This window comes from Mercenaria mercenaria, chromosome 9 (assembly GCF_021730395.1).
Source record: "Mercenaria mercenaria strain notata chromosome 9, MADL_Memer_1, whole genome shotgun sequence".
Classification (NCBI taxonomy): domain Eukaryota; kingdom Metazoa; phylum Mollusca; class Bivalvia; order Venerida; family Veneridae; genus Mercenaria; species Mercenaria mercenaria.
This window is the reverse complement of record NC_069369.1, coordinates 36,216,369-36,234,931: the sequence shown is the minus strand read 5'-3', so window position 1 is coordinate 36,234,931 and position 18,563 is coordinate 36,216,369. Positions and strand designations below refer to the sequence as shown.

The window sequence follows — 18,563 nt, the reverse complement described above, 5'->3', positions numbered from 1 at the left end:
GCAGAGTGCACAACCCAGGTCACAAGGTCCATGGTCAAAGTAACACTGCCGAGGTTTAAGGTCAAATAGTTTAAGTTCATGTATGCTCCATATTTTCTAAACCACTGTGAAGATTTTCATAAATTTTAACTAGCACCAGTTCTTTACCTCATTTCTGAGGTCAAGGTCACACTTATAGGTCATAGGTGAAGCAACTTTGTCTCCCTATCTGCTAAAGACTTGTAAGATTTTCATAAAAATAGCATCAGTTGTTTACCGCTTCCAGACGACATGCATAGCACATGATGAAGATCTCTAAGTCCAAGGTCAAGGTCACCCTTAGAAGTCAAATGATCAAATAGTTTTAATTTATGTCCGCTCCATATTTTCTCAACCATTGGAAGAATTTTCATAAAACTAGCATCATTTGTTTACCTTTTCAAGATGACATTGCACAGCACATAATCCAGATCACTAAGTCCAAGGTCAAGGTCACAGTTTGAGGTCAGAAGTCATATAGCTTTCATTTATGTCCACTCCACATTTTCTCAACGATGGGAATGACAATATGCAGAGTGCACAACCCAGGCAACTGGGTCCAAGGTCAAGGGCACACTCAGAGTCAAAGTTCATGATCACAACCTTATACTTCCTCTGTATCAAAGCAGCACTGGGGTTATTAATCACCCTGGGTGATAGCTCTATTTTGTTTTTCAGATTGAAGTCTCAGCTCCTGTTGTCATTATTTAGCGTGGCAGTTGAATATAAACAAATTCTGATAAAACATGACTGTATTATCTTGATGAACAGTTTATATAAAGTTAAATGTGAAATTAAAGTTCACAAAACAGTTTTCCCCATAGTCTTGCATGTATAGTCGAAACTTTGTTTGCTCGAACTTAATGGGACCTGAAAAATTTATTTGAGTTATCAGCAATTTTAGCCATCAAGCAATAAACATTGTTTAGGGATTTTGCCAGGACCTCACGATGAGTTCAGATGAAGACTGGTGTACGAGCGAACAAAGTGTGACTGTATTTCCCATGTTTAAGATAATATAATTAAATTTTGTGGTTTTCCAAATTAGCACCTTTAAATGTAAAAAAATATCAGAATAGCATTTAAGTAAGTGAATAAATTCTTCATATATAATAAAGCCAGCATTGAAACTTGAGAATTTTTTCTCTGTTATTTTTAACAACTTGTCCAGGAAATAATGGAATGGAAAAATTTTTGTTTTAGTTTTTATGGTACAGGGAAATTGTGTGCTGGATTAAAATTCTCTTTAGATGTTTTTGTTTTTATTGAAGTTTGCCTATCAAACATGTAGATTTCAGTTAATTTAAATTTTTGACGTTTTTCTGTATGGGATATTGAACCATTCCTTTATTAGCTTTACTTTTCGAATAAAAAGTAGAGCTATTGCACTCGCCACGGCGTCGGTGTTGTAGTTGCCGTTGGTAAAAGTTTTTGATAAAGTCAAATATCTCTGATACTGTCAAAGCTTTTGACATGAAACTTAAAAAGTTATTCACTATTAAAGTCTACACCAGGAAAAACAAGCCACATAACTCTGATTTGAATTTTGACAGAGTTATGCCCTTTTTTAACTTAGAATTTTTTTGTTAAAGTTTTATATAACATCCAATATCTCTGAGTTTTATAGAACATCCAGTATCTCTGTTACTTTCAAAGCTTTTGACTTGAAACTTAAAATAGTTATTTACTACCAAAGGCTACACCAGAAGAAACAATCCCCATAACTCTGTTTGAATTTTGGCAGAGTTATGCCCATTTTACTGGCAAAGCTCTAATTCAGAGTCAAGCACTGAGAAAAGTCAAGCGTACTGTTTTACGGACAGCTCTTGTTGAAGACTTTTACTTGCCCTTTTTCTTTCTAAATGATAGGCATCCATTTTTTCCTGTCTAGTAAAAGTACTTAACTAAATCGTAGACAGGTACTCTTATCTTCCATCAATATATATATCCAGTCCAGTTATTTCTGTTACATGAACATTTAATGCTTTTGTTTTTCAGACCAGTAAATCCATATTGTCAGAAAAACTGTTTGGAATACAAAAATGTATACTATTTAATAAATTCTCAAGGATGCTGTTTTTTTTCTGTTTTAATGTAAATCATATTAGACCTTCATGTCTATGAATTTATTCATTGTAACAGTTATCTGTATAGGATTTTTCAGCAGGACAATACTGGTGACATGCTTAAAAATTTTGTTCAGACATTGAAAGTCATTGAAAGACATTTGCTTAAATCTGATAGTGATATGTCCTGTGGATAACATTTTAAAAAAAAGTACACCACGAAAAGAATTCTTTTTCTTCGGGTTTAAGAGTGAAAACTTGAATAATACACAGATGAATATTATTGCAGGTTGTGTTTACCCAGTCCACAGAGATCGTTGGCAGCTTTAGGTCTGTTGTTCACGTGTATGTATTCTGGTAAGTATGTTTGAATGCATGTTTATGTTGTCATAACTATGTAAGGATAAAATGTGGAGAGTTTGAACACCAAGGTGTAGCATATGTACACCATGTTAGGTTGATTGTAGACTTAGCATATAAAATGTTTTACTAATTTATCACTCTCTTCTGGATGAGACTGATTTGTAGTCCTGTTTGGCGCCATATAACTTACACTGTGTTGGTGCGCCATAAAATCCAAATAAATAAATGGATGAGACTGAAGAGCTGACAACTTCATTTGAGCGCATGAAAATACTGATATAAAACACAGAAATATTGAACCACATTAATTTAGTTAACTAGCCCTTATCATGCTGGACATGATTGATTCTGCCTCTGCGACCAGTGTAGATCATGTTCAGGCTGCACATCCTTGCAGTCTGATCATAATCTGCACTGTTCGCCATTCAGTCAGTATTATGATATGCACCCCTTTTAACAGTTAATGGTACTGTCCAAATTGAAAGATGGACAAGTTCATTATAGAAATTTAGCAGGGTAAGAGCTAATATTCACAAATATCCAAATCTACAGTAGAAATAAGTGCATTTTTACAGATTCTCTATATGAGCCGCGCCATGAGAAAACCAACATAGTGGGTTTGTGACCAGCATGGATCCAGACCAGCCTGCGCATCCGCGCAGTCTGGTCAGGCTCCATGCTGTTCGCTTTTAAAGCCTATTGGAATTGGAGAAACTATTAGCGAACAGCATGGATCCTGACCAGACTGCGCGGATGCGCAGGCTGGTCTGGATCCATGCTGGTCGCATACCCACTATGTTGGTTTTCCCATGGCATGGCTCATATCATTCTTAGACTAGTGCATTTTCTTTCCCAATGTGGACTAAATGCTAATCTTTTGATTTCTGCTTGCTCAGATTGTTTGATTTTACATTTCACTGTTGCAGGAAAACAGTATGAAGGTTACAGTCCACGACCCAGAGAGCATGAAGCATTTAACATGGAGGAGCCAAGCAGTCTGTTACAGGATCCAGAGTCACTTATCCTTGCTATGGAACGTGTCACAGTACTGTTTGATAGGTGTGTTTTGTTTTCATTTACACATGCCGTATGATCTCCGATATTTCACTGGTCCCTCCCCTAACCAGACGTTAATTGTTCTGACAAGCCAAAATTTTGAAAAAAAAAAAGAAAAAGAAATCATTTCCTGTGCTGCAAGGTAATGTCTTCTGAAGGGAGACAGTTGTTGACAAACATGCTGATTAGTGAGTGTGTCCATAACAATGTGGCAACTCATCGCTAAATAGACTTCTGTTTACTATTAATTGGTAGATAAACAAAGAAAAGAAAAATGTGTTTGATAAACTTGAATAGCAAAAAATTTTGTTGTTTAGTTTTACTTTCATCTTCAGAAACATTTATTTAAATCTGACAGTAAATATGTATTCTGTCAACAATATTAGGAAAGAACACACTAAAAATGTTCTTTTACTTCTGGTTTGATGACTTCTTCATAGCAGCATGTCAGAAGAAGATATTTTTCTTGCAAAGTCAGTTCTCTGACAGAAGGGTGTTGTATATTTGAACTTTGGACAGGTACATGTAGTTACTATTAACTGGGAACCCATTCAATCCATGTATAATACAGTTGAAACTCAGTATCTTGAATTCCAGAGGATCAGGCGTTTCGCTTTGAGATAAACGATATTTGACTTAAACTGATATTTTTGGCACATATTTAATTTGGGGACAGGACTTGAAAGGTCTTTGAGACAGCCTGTATTTTGAGATAAGTGAGTTGGAGATACCAAGATTCAACTATATTACCCAGCGTTCATTGTCAGTGCTCTAAGGCAGCCTCTTTAAGCTCTGCCTGGGAGAAGGATTGAGTGGACTGTATTTGGATTTCATTCATTCTTGCATTCATACCTACCCTGTGAACACCTGATCAGCTAGCAGCTGCTCTGTCCCTTCACAGCTTGCTTCTTAGATTATCATTGTTGAAATACCTGGACTCATCTTGTTTTTCAGGATTAAGAAAGGCTATCCATACGAAGCGCGGGTGATTGGACGAGTGTTACCAGCATTCCTAGCAGACTTCTTTCCGGCTCAGGACATCATGAACAAAGTGATAGGAGAGTTCCTGTCAAGTCAGCAACCGTACCCACAGCTCATTGCTAAAGTTGTATTTCAGGTCGGTAAAGTTCAGTTCAGTTTTCATAGGTCTGACAGCAGATATTTGTTGAGACATGAAGATTTGATGTTGTCCTGTTTAAAAATACAGAATTTTTGATGACCGAGTTTTTGGTTTGCTGAAGTTGACCTAGACTAGCCACTAGACTGATAATAACTATATTTCTATATTTTTCCCTTTTTAGACGAATTCAATTTCATAGAGATAAAAGCCAGTCTATTTTAGAGATTTTCACACAGGACTGATGTTGGACATAGGATATAGACTGGCTCAGGTCACTACATTCAATCATAAAAATGTAAAAAGATATATCATGGTCTAGGAGCTAGTCTAAGAGTGACCCAAAGTTTTTAGATAGTTCGTATTAGTGATATTGCCAAACTTATAAGATCTAGATTTATTGCATGATAAATTTATGAAATACACTTTACAAATTTATTTTTCATCAATGACAGCATTTCCACACTATTTTTTCAGGTGTTCAGTAACTTGCATGATCAGCGACAGCATGGTTTATTGCGTGATTGGGTGATGTTATCGTTGTCTAACTTTACACAGAGGACGCCAGTTTCCATGGCGATGTGGTCACTCACTTGTTTCTTCATCAGTGCTTCAACAAATCCCTGGCTCAGAAATCTGTATCCTTCTGTTTAAGTTGTACAGTTGTTTGATATTTCAGTAGCATATTATTTATTAATTAACAGTTTTCAAAAAGGTGAAATAAAATGTGATGGGAGTAACAATAAGGATTTCTGGGTTGAGGATTCATGGTTTGGGATGCATGAGTTGGGGATTCATGGGTTTGGGTTAAAATATGACAATTTAGGGAAAACAAACAGTTTAATAGACATGCAACTTCTTTTTCAGTCACATTTTCAAGTTTGAATTATTTCTAAGTTTGATAAGAGTTTTCACATATGAATGGTTGAAATTGCTGGTATTACAGCTGTTGGGTTAAAGCTTGAAGCAGTCCAAACTTTCAAGTGAAGAAAAAGCCTCTAGGGTCACAGTTCTACTCAGTTACCTAACATTGCCAAAAATAACGCAAAGATGGATGCCTTTGGTGTTCATTTACAAAGATATAGTCCAATGGCTTTCCTATTACATGTTGTATGTGTGTTGTGTTCTAACCTGGTGGTATATCCACAAGATATACCTACACCTGATGTGTTCTTCAGCCAAGATACACACGTAGGGTGTTCCTTTGGTAAGATGTACACCTAGGGTGTTCCTTTGGCAAGATGTACACCTAGGGTATTCCTTTGGCAAGATACACACCTAGGGTGTTCCTGTGCCACTGGATCTTGAAAGTTGTCATTGCTGGAAATGAAACAAAACTTTGCAGTATTCTTTTATTTAACAAATAATAAATTCGTGATATATTTTATCAGTTAATAAAATATGGGCAGGAGTTCGGATGCCTAATAATTAAATCACGAGTGCGTAGCACGAGTGATTTAATATTTGCATCCGAACGACTGCCCATATTTTATTAACTGAAAAAATTATTGGAACATATTTATTATTTTGATTCTAACCACGCAAATTCTTCGCATTTTACAGGACTACATTTTAGCTCGATACGTCATCCGGTTGGTCATATGCTATTATAAAAACCTCCCCACGAATGGAAAGCGTTGCATAAAACGGAATTTTCAGTAAATTTTAATTAAAGTATTAAGTAGTTACTGCTGTGAAAATGTTATTTTCAATAACATTTAAGGTCGGATATAGAAATAGAAGTAAATACTTCATTCAAAATTTATATATGTAGTTTCTAAAAATAGTACAATCACCTACATGATGGCACTGAAACATACACGCCAGAACATTGCAGCATATAAACACGTAAACACTTGAGTCTGGAAGATTGGAACATGAATAATAATTTATTTACTGTCAAAGTAGAATCTAGTTGACATTTGACGCAGAAATTGTAAACTACACATACGACCAGATATAGATCTAATTGCACCGATGCTGAAGTTGAAACTTAACGGGCTGAAACATTTTCTTTTGGTAAAAATGTAAGCATGTTTATATATAAACAAATAATACCATTTAGAAATTGTTTTTTTTTTTTTTTTTTTTTTTTTTTTTTTTTTCAGAAAATTTGATGTATTTTTATTACTTCTACTTTGCACTGAAAAAGTTGAGTAAATTTAGTTTGAATGTAGAATCTCACAGTCATGTTACAATCGTAGGGTGGAATGGAACAGCTATATTTTATCATAGAATCATGTATAGGCGATTTCGCGATATGTTTATGTAGCAACTGCTGCGGATCATGTTAGAATGTGTAATTCAACTTTTTAATTAAGGACTTCCTATATCTGGCATGATTATTTTACTTAACCAGCTTTCAGTTTATCATATGTCCTAACAAGGATGGGGAAAATAGAGTTAATTGACAAGCATCTGTTTTGTCTGGCTGCTCTCGAGTTCTTCACTCAACTCACAGACGAGACACAGCGGCGCAGCTTCCAGGCAACTTTCCATACTGTAAGCATGAACATACAGGACTCTCCATATACAGAATTGTTGAATTGTCTACCAAAGTCGTAATCTAGGTTGTTACTGACAACAGTGTTCAAAACATCTTGAAGTACAGAACTGTTAAAACTACCCACTGAAAATTTATGTTGCTACAGACACTACTGCATGTATGTTAAGTATTTATACACTAATCATGTTGCAATTGTGTGCTATATCTAAGCAGGATAATGATGTTAACCGTGAAATCATTTAATTCAGTGGGCACGAAATTTCATGGTTTCGACATAAATGGTTATTTTGTGGTGATACGAATATCAAATTGCAAACATAAAATGAATTGGAATTCATTGGAATTTTATGTACATTGACTCCACAAAAAAATAGTCCCCCATAAAGCTGATTTCAAAGTATGTGTTCCTATGAAATGTATGTTTGTTTAAATTTATGATATAGTATGCACCATACTTTGTATAAATTAAGTTAATCATTCAGTGAAGTTTACTGATTACTTTGAAATAGGCAGTATTTTGAAGATTTTTATGCCCCCGGCATCTACTGATGCTGGTGGCATATAGTGATTGTCCTGTCCGTCCGTCTGTACGAGGTAAACCAAATTGAACCCTTTCGTCTAGCATCAATACCCCTTACTAGAATGACTTGACACTAATGCAGATGTAACCTGTGACCATTCCTCAGCTTCAGACATCACCTGACCTCAGTTTGACCTTGACCTCATTTTGGACTTGAGTTGCTTTATATGGGCCATCTCATGGTTAACCAAATGGGACCATTTCGTCTAGCATCAATACCCCTTACAAGAATGAATTTATACTAATACAGATGTAAACTGTGACCATTCCTCATCTTCAGCATCACCTGACCGCAGTTTGACCTTGACCTCGTTTTGGACTTGGGTGCAAAATCTATCGACAAGGATGCCACTGGGGCATCAAGCGTTTATTGAACGCAGCTCCTTGTTTTATACTGTTTTATAAATATATGTAGTTTAGGTCAGTGACAGTCTCTTTCAGTAAAGGTACTGTTCCGCCTAAAAAGAGTCTTTAGAATGTAAACTAGAACAAAATGGCAGATTAAAATAAGTGGGAGTCAGAAATACGAATTCTGTGAACACTGAATTGCATATTTTCACTGTAGTACATTATTTACAGAAAAATTGGATTGCATTTTCATGAAATATGTTATGCATTTTATTCCAGGTAACTGATCGCTGAGTTTTGAAATTAATACATGCTTCATTAAATGTTTACGGTTGTGTGGATTCTACTGCCAGTACATTTTAAAGATTTCAAATAAAATGTATAGAATATAATGAAATGAGCAAGGCCATGAGAAAATCAACATAGTGGCTTTGCGACCAGCATGGATCCAGAGCAGCCTGCGCACCCGTGCAGTCTGGTCAGGATCCATGCTGTTCGCTTTCAAAGCCTATTGCAATTAGAGAAACTATTAGCGAACAGCATGGATCCTGACCAGACTGCGCAGATGCGCAGGCTGGTGTGGATCCATGCTAGTCGCAAAGCCGCTATGTTGGTTTTCCCATGGTGCGGCTCAAATATTAGTTATTAGTGGAACATAACGCAGAATAAGTAAAGTTTAACATTTTTGTTTTTGAGAATATGACTGTACATGTAGGAGAACTGTGATAATTTCTTCAAGATCTGGGCCAATATTCATCAAAGTTTTAAGTCTGTAACCTAGACTTTGGTTTTTGCTATGGAAGTTTTATTTTTGCATTGATTGTAATGAAACTTTGCATGGTAGTACAATAGACAACTACCAGGTATCTCGGTGAAATTTTATTAGTATATGTCTGCCATAAACAAAGTTCTGGCAAACTGAATGTCCTCTGCTCTCAAAGTCTTAAGACTTAGTATGAAACTCGGACTTTAAACTCTGATGAATATGAGCCAATTTTACTACTTCTTTGAATTAGTTTCAGCCAAAACTTGTGTAAAAAGTATACATGTACATGTATAATGTTTATACAGGCAACTTCTATATTGTTCAAGAAAAAAAAATCAGTCAAGTCTTCTGGATGCAAAGGAGATTTTTTGTAGTTGTAAATTTCATTAATAATTTTTCTATTTTAGTTTAATTGATAATATTAGAAGGTATTGTAATCACTGATACCTAAAGCCCATTCTGTGTGAAACATGTTTCAATTTCACTGTCATGAGTTTTTGGATGATTTTGTCCATGATAGTGTGGAGGCTCCTTGATGTTGACCTGTGTACTTTCTTTCACTCACAACTGTTCAAATATCTGTTGTATAATGAATATGTGCGATTGTGAACTTCTTTGGAATGTCTGCTTTTCATTGTTTTAGTATGCATTATGTATTTCATATCAGCTTGAAGTTTTAAGATGTATTTTTTACCTTAGTATTCCAGTAGAACCATAATGTTACGACTGTCCCTAAATTAAGACTAACCCTAAATTGAGACATTATTTAGGAAAAACAGAACATGGTCATATTAATGAGGTTTAATCATAATTTTGTTTTGATATTTACATTTGGGCAGTCTTTGTATTTTTCTATAAGGTAACTTTCTGCCATCTGAGACGTCTATATATTAGTAAATGAGTAATATATTGCTGGACTGGCTAAGTGATCCCTTGAGTCAGATGGTCTCTGTTCACATTTGACTGTATCAATGTTTTCTGATTAGTGTCATGAAGTTGTGCAAAAGCTGTGAATATTAGATTATAATGTATTGTCGTTAATAAGAAGTAAAAGTCAAATTTTGTCTTTGAACTTTCTAAAACTTGTAATCCAGAAGTCAAGTTTACAAGAAAAAAGTCCCTTTTTGGGTGAAATAACAAAATTTTATGCCAGATAGAATTACATAGGTTATAGAATCATATGCTTAGTACTAAATTGCAAAATAGAATCTGATCTTTCCTTTAATAACCTGTTGAATTTTAGACATAAAGTTTTGGCTGTATAAAAATGTACATATTTTTCTCTTCTCTTCTGTATACGGTAAATTTTATTCTTACACATTTTTCCATTTCACTTGTTTGTTTCATGTGTCCACATGTCCTTGTTCCGCTGCTAAATTTTTTTTAATAACTACACGTAAATATTGAGTAAACATGTTTGTGTTCATAAACATATATGTTTGTTAGGTGTAATATAAAGTATACACTAATGTAAAGTACTAGTATACACAGTATGAATATGTAATGCATGTAAACAAACTGGAAGCTTTTTTAACAAATTGCTATTACAGCCTACTAGAGCAAACTCCCAGCAGTGGTTACCTCCCCTGTGCTACATTAATGACTGCCGTCACAAATACCATGTGACTAGAAACATACATAAACATTGAAACATTGAAAAGAAATTTAAATATTTTCTTCTTTTTGACATTGTTTTCTTTTTTTCATTTTATTACCCACATTAGCCAACAATCTTTGAATTATACTTAAAACAATTTCAACAAGAGCTCGTCGAACACGAAATGCCCCCCTTGATGCATTTAGTAATTGCACAAGGAACAGAAATTATATGCTCACTGTAAACAAAAGTTCTACCATTCTGGTTTAATCTGACCTTGACCCTTAACCTAACAAGAGATTACAAAGTGATCTTGGTGCCATCCACTGGGCCATTTTTGAATGTTCCAAATTTCAAGACTAGCTCAAGGTCAAAATCAAGGTCAAATTTCATTTTGGTACAAAATAATGTGTATGTGGTCCATATTTGAAAGCTGTGGCTTGAGAAATGTGAAAGTAGGTCACTAGATCAATATCAAGGTCAAAGTTCATTCCGGTAGACAGAAGTATGCATGTGCTTCAAATTTGAAGGCTGTAGCTTGAGAAATGTGAAAGTAGGTAGTAGGTAAAAATCAATGTCAAGTTTCAATTCAGAACACAAAAATATGCAAGCGGTCCAAATCTGAAGTCTGTACAATCAGAAATGTGAAAGTAGGTCACTAGGTCAATCTCCAGATTAAAGTTCATTTCGGTACACAAAACTATGCATGTGGTCCAGATTTGAAGCCTGTACCTTCAAAAATGTGAAAGTAGGTCACTAGGTCAATGTCAAGGTCAAAATTCTTTTCGGTGCACAAAACTATGCATGTGGTCCAAATTTGAAGGCTGTAGCTACAGAAATGTGAAAGTAGGTCACTAGGTCAAGGTCAAGGTCAACTCATGTCAAGGTTCATCTTGCCACTCAAAACCATACATGTGGTCAAAATTTAAATGTTGTAGGTTATTGACAAGAAGATTTTAAAAGCTTTTCCCTATATAAGTCTATATGAACCATGTGACCCCCAGGGCGGGGCCATATTTGACCCTAGGGGGATAATTTAAACAAACTTGGTAGAGAATCACTAGATGATGCTACATTACAAATATCAAAGCCCTAGTCTTTGTGGTTTGAAGAAGATTTTCAAAGTTTTTCCCTATATAAGTCGATGTAAACCATGTGACCCCTGGGGCAGGGCCACATTTGACCCTAGGGGGATAATTTGACAATCTTAGTAAAAGCCCACTAGATGATGTCAAATACAAAATATCAAAGCCCTAGGCCCTGTGGTTTTGGACAAGAGGTTTTTCAAAGTTTTTCCCTATATAAGTCTAAATAAACCATGTGACCCCTGGGGCGGGGCCATATTAGACCCCAGGGCAATAATTTGAATCATCTTGGTAGAGGACCACTAGATGATGCTTCATACTAAATATCAAAGCCCTAGGCTCTGTGGTTTTAGACAAGAAGATCAGAAACCGTTTTAACTGTTCCTGGCCAATGTGACCTTGACCTTTGACCTAATGACCTCAAAATCTATAGGGGTCATCTGCTGATCATGACCAACCTAACTATCAATTTTCCTGATACTAGGCCCAAGCGTTCTTGAGTTACTGCCCGGAAACCATTTTACTGTTCCTGGTCAATGTGACCTTGACTTTTGACATACTGACCTCAAAATCAATAGGGGTCATCTGCTGGTCATGACCAACTTCTCTATCAATTTTTGTGACCCTAGGCCTATGCGTTCTTGAGTTATCATCTGGAAACCGTTCAACTGTTCAGGGTCACTGTGACCTTGACCTTTGACATACAGACCTCAAAATCAATAGGGGTCATCTGCTGGTGATGACCAACCTCCCTATCAACTTTCATGATCCTAGGCCCAATCGTTCTTGAGTTATCATCCGGAAACCGTTTTACTGTTCAAGGTCACTGTGACCTTGACCTTTGACATACAGACCTCAAAATCAATAGGGGTCATCTGCTGGTGATGACCAACCTCCCTATCAACTTTGATGATCCTAGGCCCAAGCGTTCTTTAGTTATCATCCAGAAACTGATTGGTCTACATTCCAACCGACCGACAGACAGACCGACCGACCGACCGACCGACAGACATCTGCAAAACAATATACCCCACCTTCTCCGAAGGGGGGCATAATAATTAAAATCTAATATCAAATGATGAAAAAAAATGATTTATTAAAATCTTATTAATGGCCGAGGTCCCTTTACTGTAAGGGGTGACCACTGCTTAGGAGATTGTTACTGGGTGTGACATTAATCGTAAATTACAGCTCCATATGCACAGTTTGCTTATATACATTTAACCAAAATAAATAGAGTTTTTTTCACTTAACCCTTAGCCTGCTGGCAACAAGTTATTCTGCCTTTGCGACCAGTGCAGACCAAGATCAGCCTGCACATCTGTGCAGTCTGATCATGGTCTGCACTGTTCGCTATTTAGTCAGTATCTTTTTGGTAAGCATCCCTTTTAACAGTTAATGGTACTGTCCAAATTGAAAGATGGATATGACTGTGTTTGTAAGATTTATTGTGGATATAGTTCTATAATTTTGCGCAATGCTGCAGCATTAAGTTTGTTAGAAACGTATGAAAGATGATTGTTTGTTTATATATTCTTTTAACAAATACAATGTTTTCTTACATTTCACCTGTTATATATCCCAAAGCAATGGTTTTATCATTGAATAAAATCTTTGTTTGAGTTCAGATGCGAAGGCATTTATATCACAAGGGCACACATCAAGGATTTCTATGTACTTTTGTAACCACATCCACTAAAAATGCCTTAAGTTTGTTGTGTCGTATTCATTTTATCCTGCAGCATGACATTTGATGCTAAGTACATAATCAGTGTGACGTACACAGTGACTTTATTGCATAATAGCATAACACTTCCAGTCTTCTTTGTTTAATAGGAAAGCAGATTGGGTTGTGATGGACATTGTACAAATACCAAACCATGTAGAAAACATCTAACATCTGGTAACACTTGGAGAAAATGTCCTTTTTAATACATTCCATTTAATAAATTGAAAAAGTTGCCATGTCCTTTACATTTAATGTAGACAGTGATATTCGGTAAGGAGATACGACTTACAACTGTCACTGATTACAGGACTTGTTTGTAATACCAGAGAGAGATAGTTTAATTTGAAAAAGAAATTGTATGTAAATATTATTTTCTATAAAATGTCTAGCCTATAATCTCACTAATAGCTTATAATTATGCTAGTAACAGTGTCCTCTTCTGGAAGTTACATTTGTACAAGTTTCATCGGCATCAGAACATTACATGGAGATTAGATTTATAGTATTGGTGTCTGAAATGAGTCTAGTTTGTCATGACCAAGTGAAAGAAAAAGATGGAGTTGTTTTTTTGCATTCTGAATACCTTGTTTTGCTGTATCTGTGATTCAAGCAGGTATAAAAGGTTTGATTTCATAACTCGTACTTCCTTTCGATGAAAATGAGATGTGAAACCAAAATTTATTTTTTATTCTGTTTGGCACCATATAACCTGTTCCGTGTTGGTGCACTATTAGTCCCACTCAAACACCACCCCAAGCCCCCCCTCCCCTCCCAAAAAAAAAAAACTGCGTTCATGAACTCTTATGCATCTACTTGACCTTTGTGATTCTTAATAGTGCTAGCTTTACTTCAAGCTTGTTGAAATGATTCTGTTAGTCAGATAAAGTGCTTTGGTCTTCACATGCTGTTATTTTGTGTTGTTTTTCTGCTGTTGTTGTTTCTATTGTCATTATTTATTGTATGTATTTCAGGATTATAAATGGACCAATTAAATAATTAAGAACACATATTCGTTTTGAAGCTATTTCTACATGTTTAGTACCCTTGCAACAGCAGCCAAAGTATGGTTACTTAGTTCACACTAATATAGTTTACCTGGAGTGTGTAAGAGTCTCTTGTAGGAATATCTGTTACATATGTGCATGCGCCATTACTTATTCTGCTGATCCAAACATGGGGAAGGCATGTCTACAGGATACTGCAGATAAGGGCAGGATTTGACAGAAGATCAAAGCAATGAGGGCACATTTTTAGGGCAGCTTGTGTGAATGCAGTTAAGCTGCGTCTCTATAGAAATAACACTATGTATGTTCCAAGTGTTACACAACACTTTTGTGTGGAGAGTACACGAAGTTCTTGGTGGAATGTATGATGTGCAGTTGTATGCAAGTGTATAAAAAAAACTATGAAAAATGAAACCAATATAATATGTCCAAAATGAAAAAGATCAATATATTGTATATCTGTTGGTGCAGAGTAGGGTCCATGGTTGCAAAAGCGAGTCCAAATGCAATCTCCTCATCGGTCAATTTCCAAACTGATCTCAGAAACAGCCAATCACATGCTGGAGTGACTGGGCTTTTACCTGGAGACGAACACATCTCACTGGTTAGTGCGGATATGTTAAAAGTTTAAAAACATTGAATGAATAACTAGGTCAATCTCACTACCACTTTTTCCGAGCCCTGATCTTTTTTTTGAAGTTGATGAAACTGACACTTGGCCAATAACAAGCATGCAAACAGAAGTTTTACTAGAAATTTTAATAGCAAAGTCTTGGCTAGCTTTCTGTCTACAGAATATTCATAAGTATATAATGTAAAGCAACAAGTAAATGTAATCACAAACAATTTTTAAATAGGAAAAAACATGAAGTTGACTACAATAATTTAAAAAGTCAATTGTATATGATTGTGCATTTGGCAATTAATATTTGATTAAAATGTGCTAGACTGAAGATTAACAAAGATTTTCATTTTCATATCCAAAGGCACAAACTACAGGTAAGAGATCTACATGGCCCTTAATTAGCAACATTCAAAGTCTGAAACTTAAGACTCAAGAATGCCAAATATCTAAATTGCCATGACATTGTTTATAGTGAAATGATACTGATGAAACTTTTCACAGCTGACTGAAGCTGGAGAATGTATATTCATGCCAAGTTTCATTACAGGCTGTGCTAATTAATCTTTAGCCTGCTGGCGGCAAGTCATTCTGCCTTCCGACCAGTGCAGACCAAGATCAGCCTGCACATCCATGCAGGCTGATCATGGTCTGCACTGTCCGCTATTCAGTCAGTAAAAAGTGAACACCCCTTCGAAAAATAAATGGATTTGCCCAAAATGAATGATGGACCGGTCCATTTTAGATATTTCACAGGCTAAAGGTTAAACAATGACGGAGCAAATAGAACATTCTGCATTTTAAAGACCTAAGTTTAAAAACATGGCTGAATATGAGCACAGGACAACTACAGCTACATATACAATCTTTAAAATACCTAAGGTTTCCACTGGACAATACACAGGATTGTCTTTGAATATGGTAAGTTGTCTTCCAGAACACATTTTGTCTATTTCTATGGTATGTATATATTCTTACAATATTTAAGTAAGTAACAAATACTGGATATTATATATATAAGAAATTTCAAGACTGTCCCATCACCTAAATACAATCTGGTATTATTAACTTACTATTAAAACATTCAATACTATTTAAAGCAATTTTGGCAAAGCCTTTTGGGTACTTTTTTTACTCCAAAATATTTCACATTTCAGTTGCAAATTGTCAAACAATGGTACAATTAATTAGTTAAAAGTGACTTGTTCACAATATATTGGCGAGAATTCTTTTCTCTCAAAAACATAAAATGCGGGAGCTGTTAAATTGACCATTGTTACAAACTTCATGACAAATTGATCTTTGCAATTCTAATAAATTACCAAAACTTGTACAGAAGGGTAAACAAGGACGGAGCTGAAATGTTTGAAATAATGGCGAATATAAATATTCTTTCTGCCCTTTTTAACACGCAGGCCTCTTCTGTAGTAATAGCCTATATAAAGACTTTGACTATTAAACACCCTGTATACTTGCATTAATGGAGATCTCAGGAAATCATAATGTTGCTTGTCACATTGTGGATAGTGTTGAGTTAAAATGTGACAAATACAGTAACATACAATAACAAATACTGTTAGTTTTTAAGAATTTCACCATTAAGAAGAAAATGAGAAAACTAGAGCTGCTTTTGAGAAATGCGCATGTCTCTTACAACTGCCTTATCAGACTTTCAGTGCTTTGATTATCAAAAACAAGTTTCAAGGGCCATAATTCCGAAGTGCCTGGGCCGAGTTGGCTAGTTATCGAATTTGGCCAAGGACTTACTGGCAAACACATTTTGTTCAAGTTTGGTGAAGATCGGATGAGAATTGTTCGACTTTTGAGTGTGGACAAGATTTGTGACAGACAGACACACAGACAGGAGTAAATCAATATGTCTCCCACACCACTGTGTGGTGGGAGACATATAATAAAACATTTATATAACAGCAACCTGTTGAGTGCAGTATCTGTTTACAAGAGCACCAGATAATGACATAGGTCTAAAGATTTGACCATTGTTAGTAATTAAAAAAATAATAAACACTGAATGCTAACATGACTAGAAATAAAAAACTGAACTGTTTAATCAGTTAAAATGAAAGTTAGTGCATTTTTGTTTTGTTTTTTGATATGAAACTACCTTGTTCTGCCAAAAATAATTATGAAATTAACCGTTACGACTAGCTTTTCACATACACAAAGAAAAGTTATGTAAAATTTAAGGCAAACGTCTCTGATAAAAAACTGCAGATAACACAAGTGACAATTTATTACCTACTAAAAAGGATTAAAGTGCGTCTCGGAAATACTTTACACTTAATAAAATGGCAACAGAGTGCCTTAAGGCTGTACACCCTTAATGACAGTATTGGTAATTTCCATGCAATAACAATTATTCCCCATATGCGATTCTGGCATCCTTTGGCCATAACAGAAAATTATTTTTCATAACAACCAAAGAATGCCGAAATCACTTACGGAGAATATGTGATAAGATGGAAAATGCCGACTGTCATTATGGGTCCGCCACCTTAAGTGCTTATTTGGTGTGAGAGCTGAGCCCAAGTGCTAGTACAGCATTTGGGGTTCCAATAACCCTTTCAAACACATCATGGCCATTTAGTGAGTTGTTTTTCATATACCTTGGGGTAACTTCTGTATATAGGAATGGCACGTGACATTAAAATAACCAGTTACTGCCCACACTCCCAGTTATGGGGCATAAGTTACTAGATTATGTCCTGTACAATATTGTTACTACTTAGTAAGGTACATAATAAAAGCAGAATTCTTAATATGTGTAAGTGAAAATTATTTTAAAAAATCTAAATCGTACAACCAAACTACGTGTAAAAGAACATATGTATATAAAATATGACTAGCATTTACTGCAGTAGAATCATAGATATGGCAAGCAAAATACATACAATCTGACTAAAATGATATGCTTTTATAACACCAATGATATGTTTCTATTACAAAACAAGTATTTCAATTTTTTGTATTTATAAATGTATTGGTAAAGTACAATTTAACGTAACTGTTTACAGGAAATCATAAAATTTAATAAAAGTTATGCCACTTAAAACTTTCTTCCACACAGCTGAAAGAATTACTAAGTGAAACTTTTATTTTTCATTCCCTAGAACCAATTTCTCTAGAACCATTGAGTATGATATGTAAATTTGTGATAATCATACTGGTAGCACATGAATTCTTATTCACTGTTACTTAACATGACACATTAAAGTTATTTTTTAAGCCAAAAAAAAAAATATAACAATGTAACAAAACAGAAGTAAAATGGAGATGATCCTCGATTTGATCTGACATAAAACAATAATAAACTGACAAGCGTTTTATTGCTTACCATAAAATCAAATGTGAAAATAACCCCAATTTATCTGTATGCCCTGACCTATCTTAAATACTTGCAACAGCAATTTTCTGCAGAATGCAAATTTTTGCAAGCATTAATAGAAATGTTTCTATTTTTAGTTTATTGTAAGACAAAATCTTGATCAAATGTCTGGACTTTCTTTTTGCTTCGATTTCTGAAACTTGTGGCAAGAATTTTTTCTGAAGTCTTCAGGATATTTTCTCCAGAACGTATTACACTACATAATATCAAGAAATGATATTTTTTTTTAATATTTGAATTATATATTATAAATCTATGTCAAACTAGAGGTCTATAAAACTGCAAACTTCATAAAAAAAT

The 18,563-nt window shown here is 35.1% G+C and overlaps 1 protein-coding gene across 2 annotated transcripts in view; it reads left to right on the top strand.

The window, feature by feature from the left end:
* The window catches only part of LOC123547094 (huntingtin-like), a 90,732-nt gene extending 76,492 nt beyond the window's left edge, over window positions 1-14,240 (top strand). For both annotated transcript variants that reach the window (XM_053551209.1, XM_053551208.1), the window contains 5 exons: window positions 2,374-2,441; window positions 3,374-3,506; window positions 4,458-4,620; window positions 5,098-5,258; window positions 6,987-14,240. In XM_053551209.1, coding sequence (XP_053407184.1) covers window positions 2,374-2,441; window positions 3,374-3,506; window positions 4,458-4,620; window positions 5,098-5,258; window positions 6,987-7,185 — 724 coding nt within the window. In that variant the 3' untranslated portion in view covers window positions 7,186-14,240. The remainder of the gene's footprint in view (window positions 1-2,373; window positions 2,442-3,373; window positions 3,507-4,457; window positions 4,621-5,097; window positions 5,259-6,986) is intronic.
* The last annotated feature ends 4,323 nt before the right edge of the window (window positions 14,241-18,563 follow it).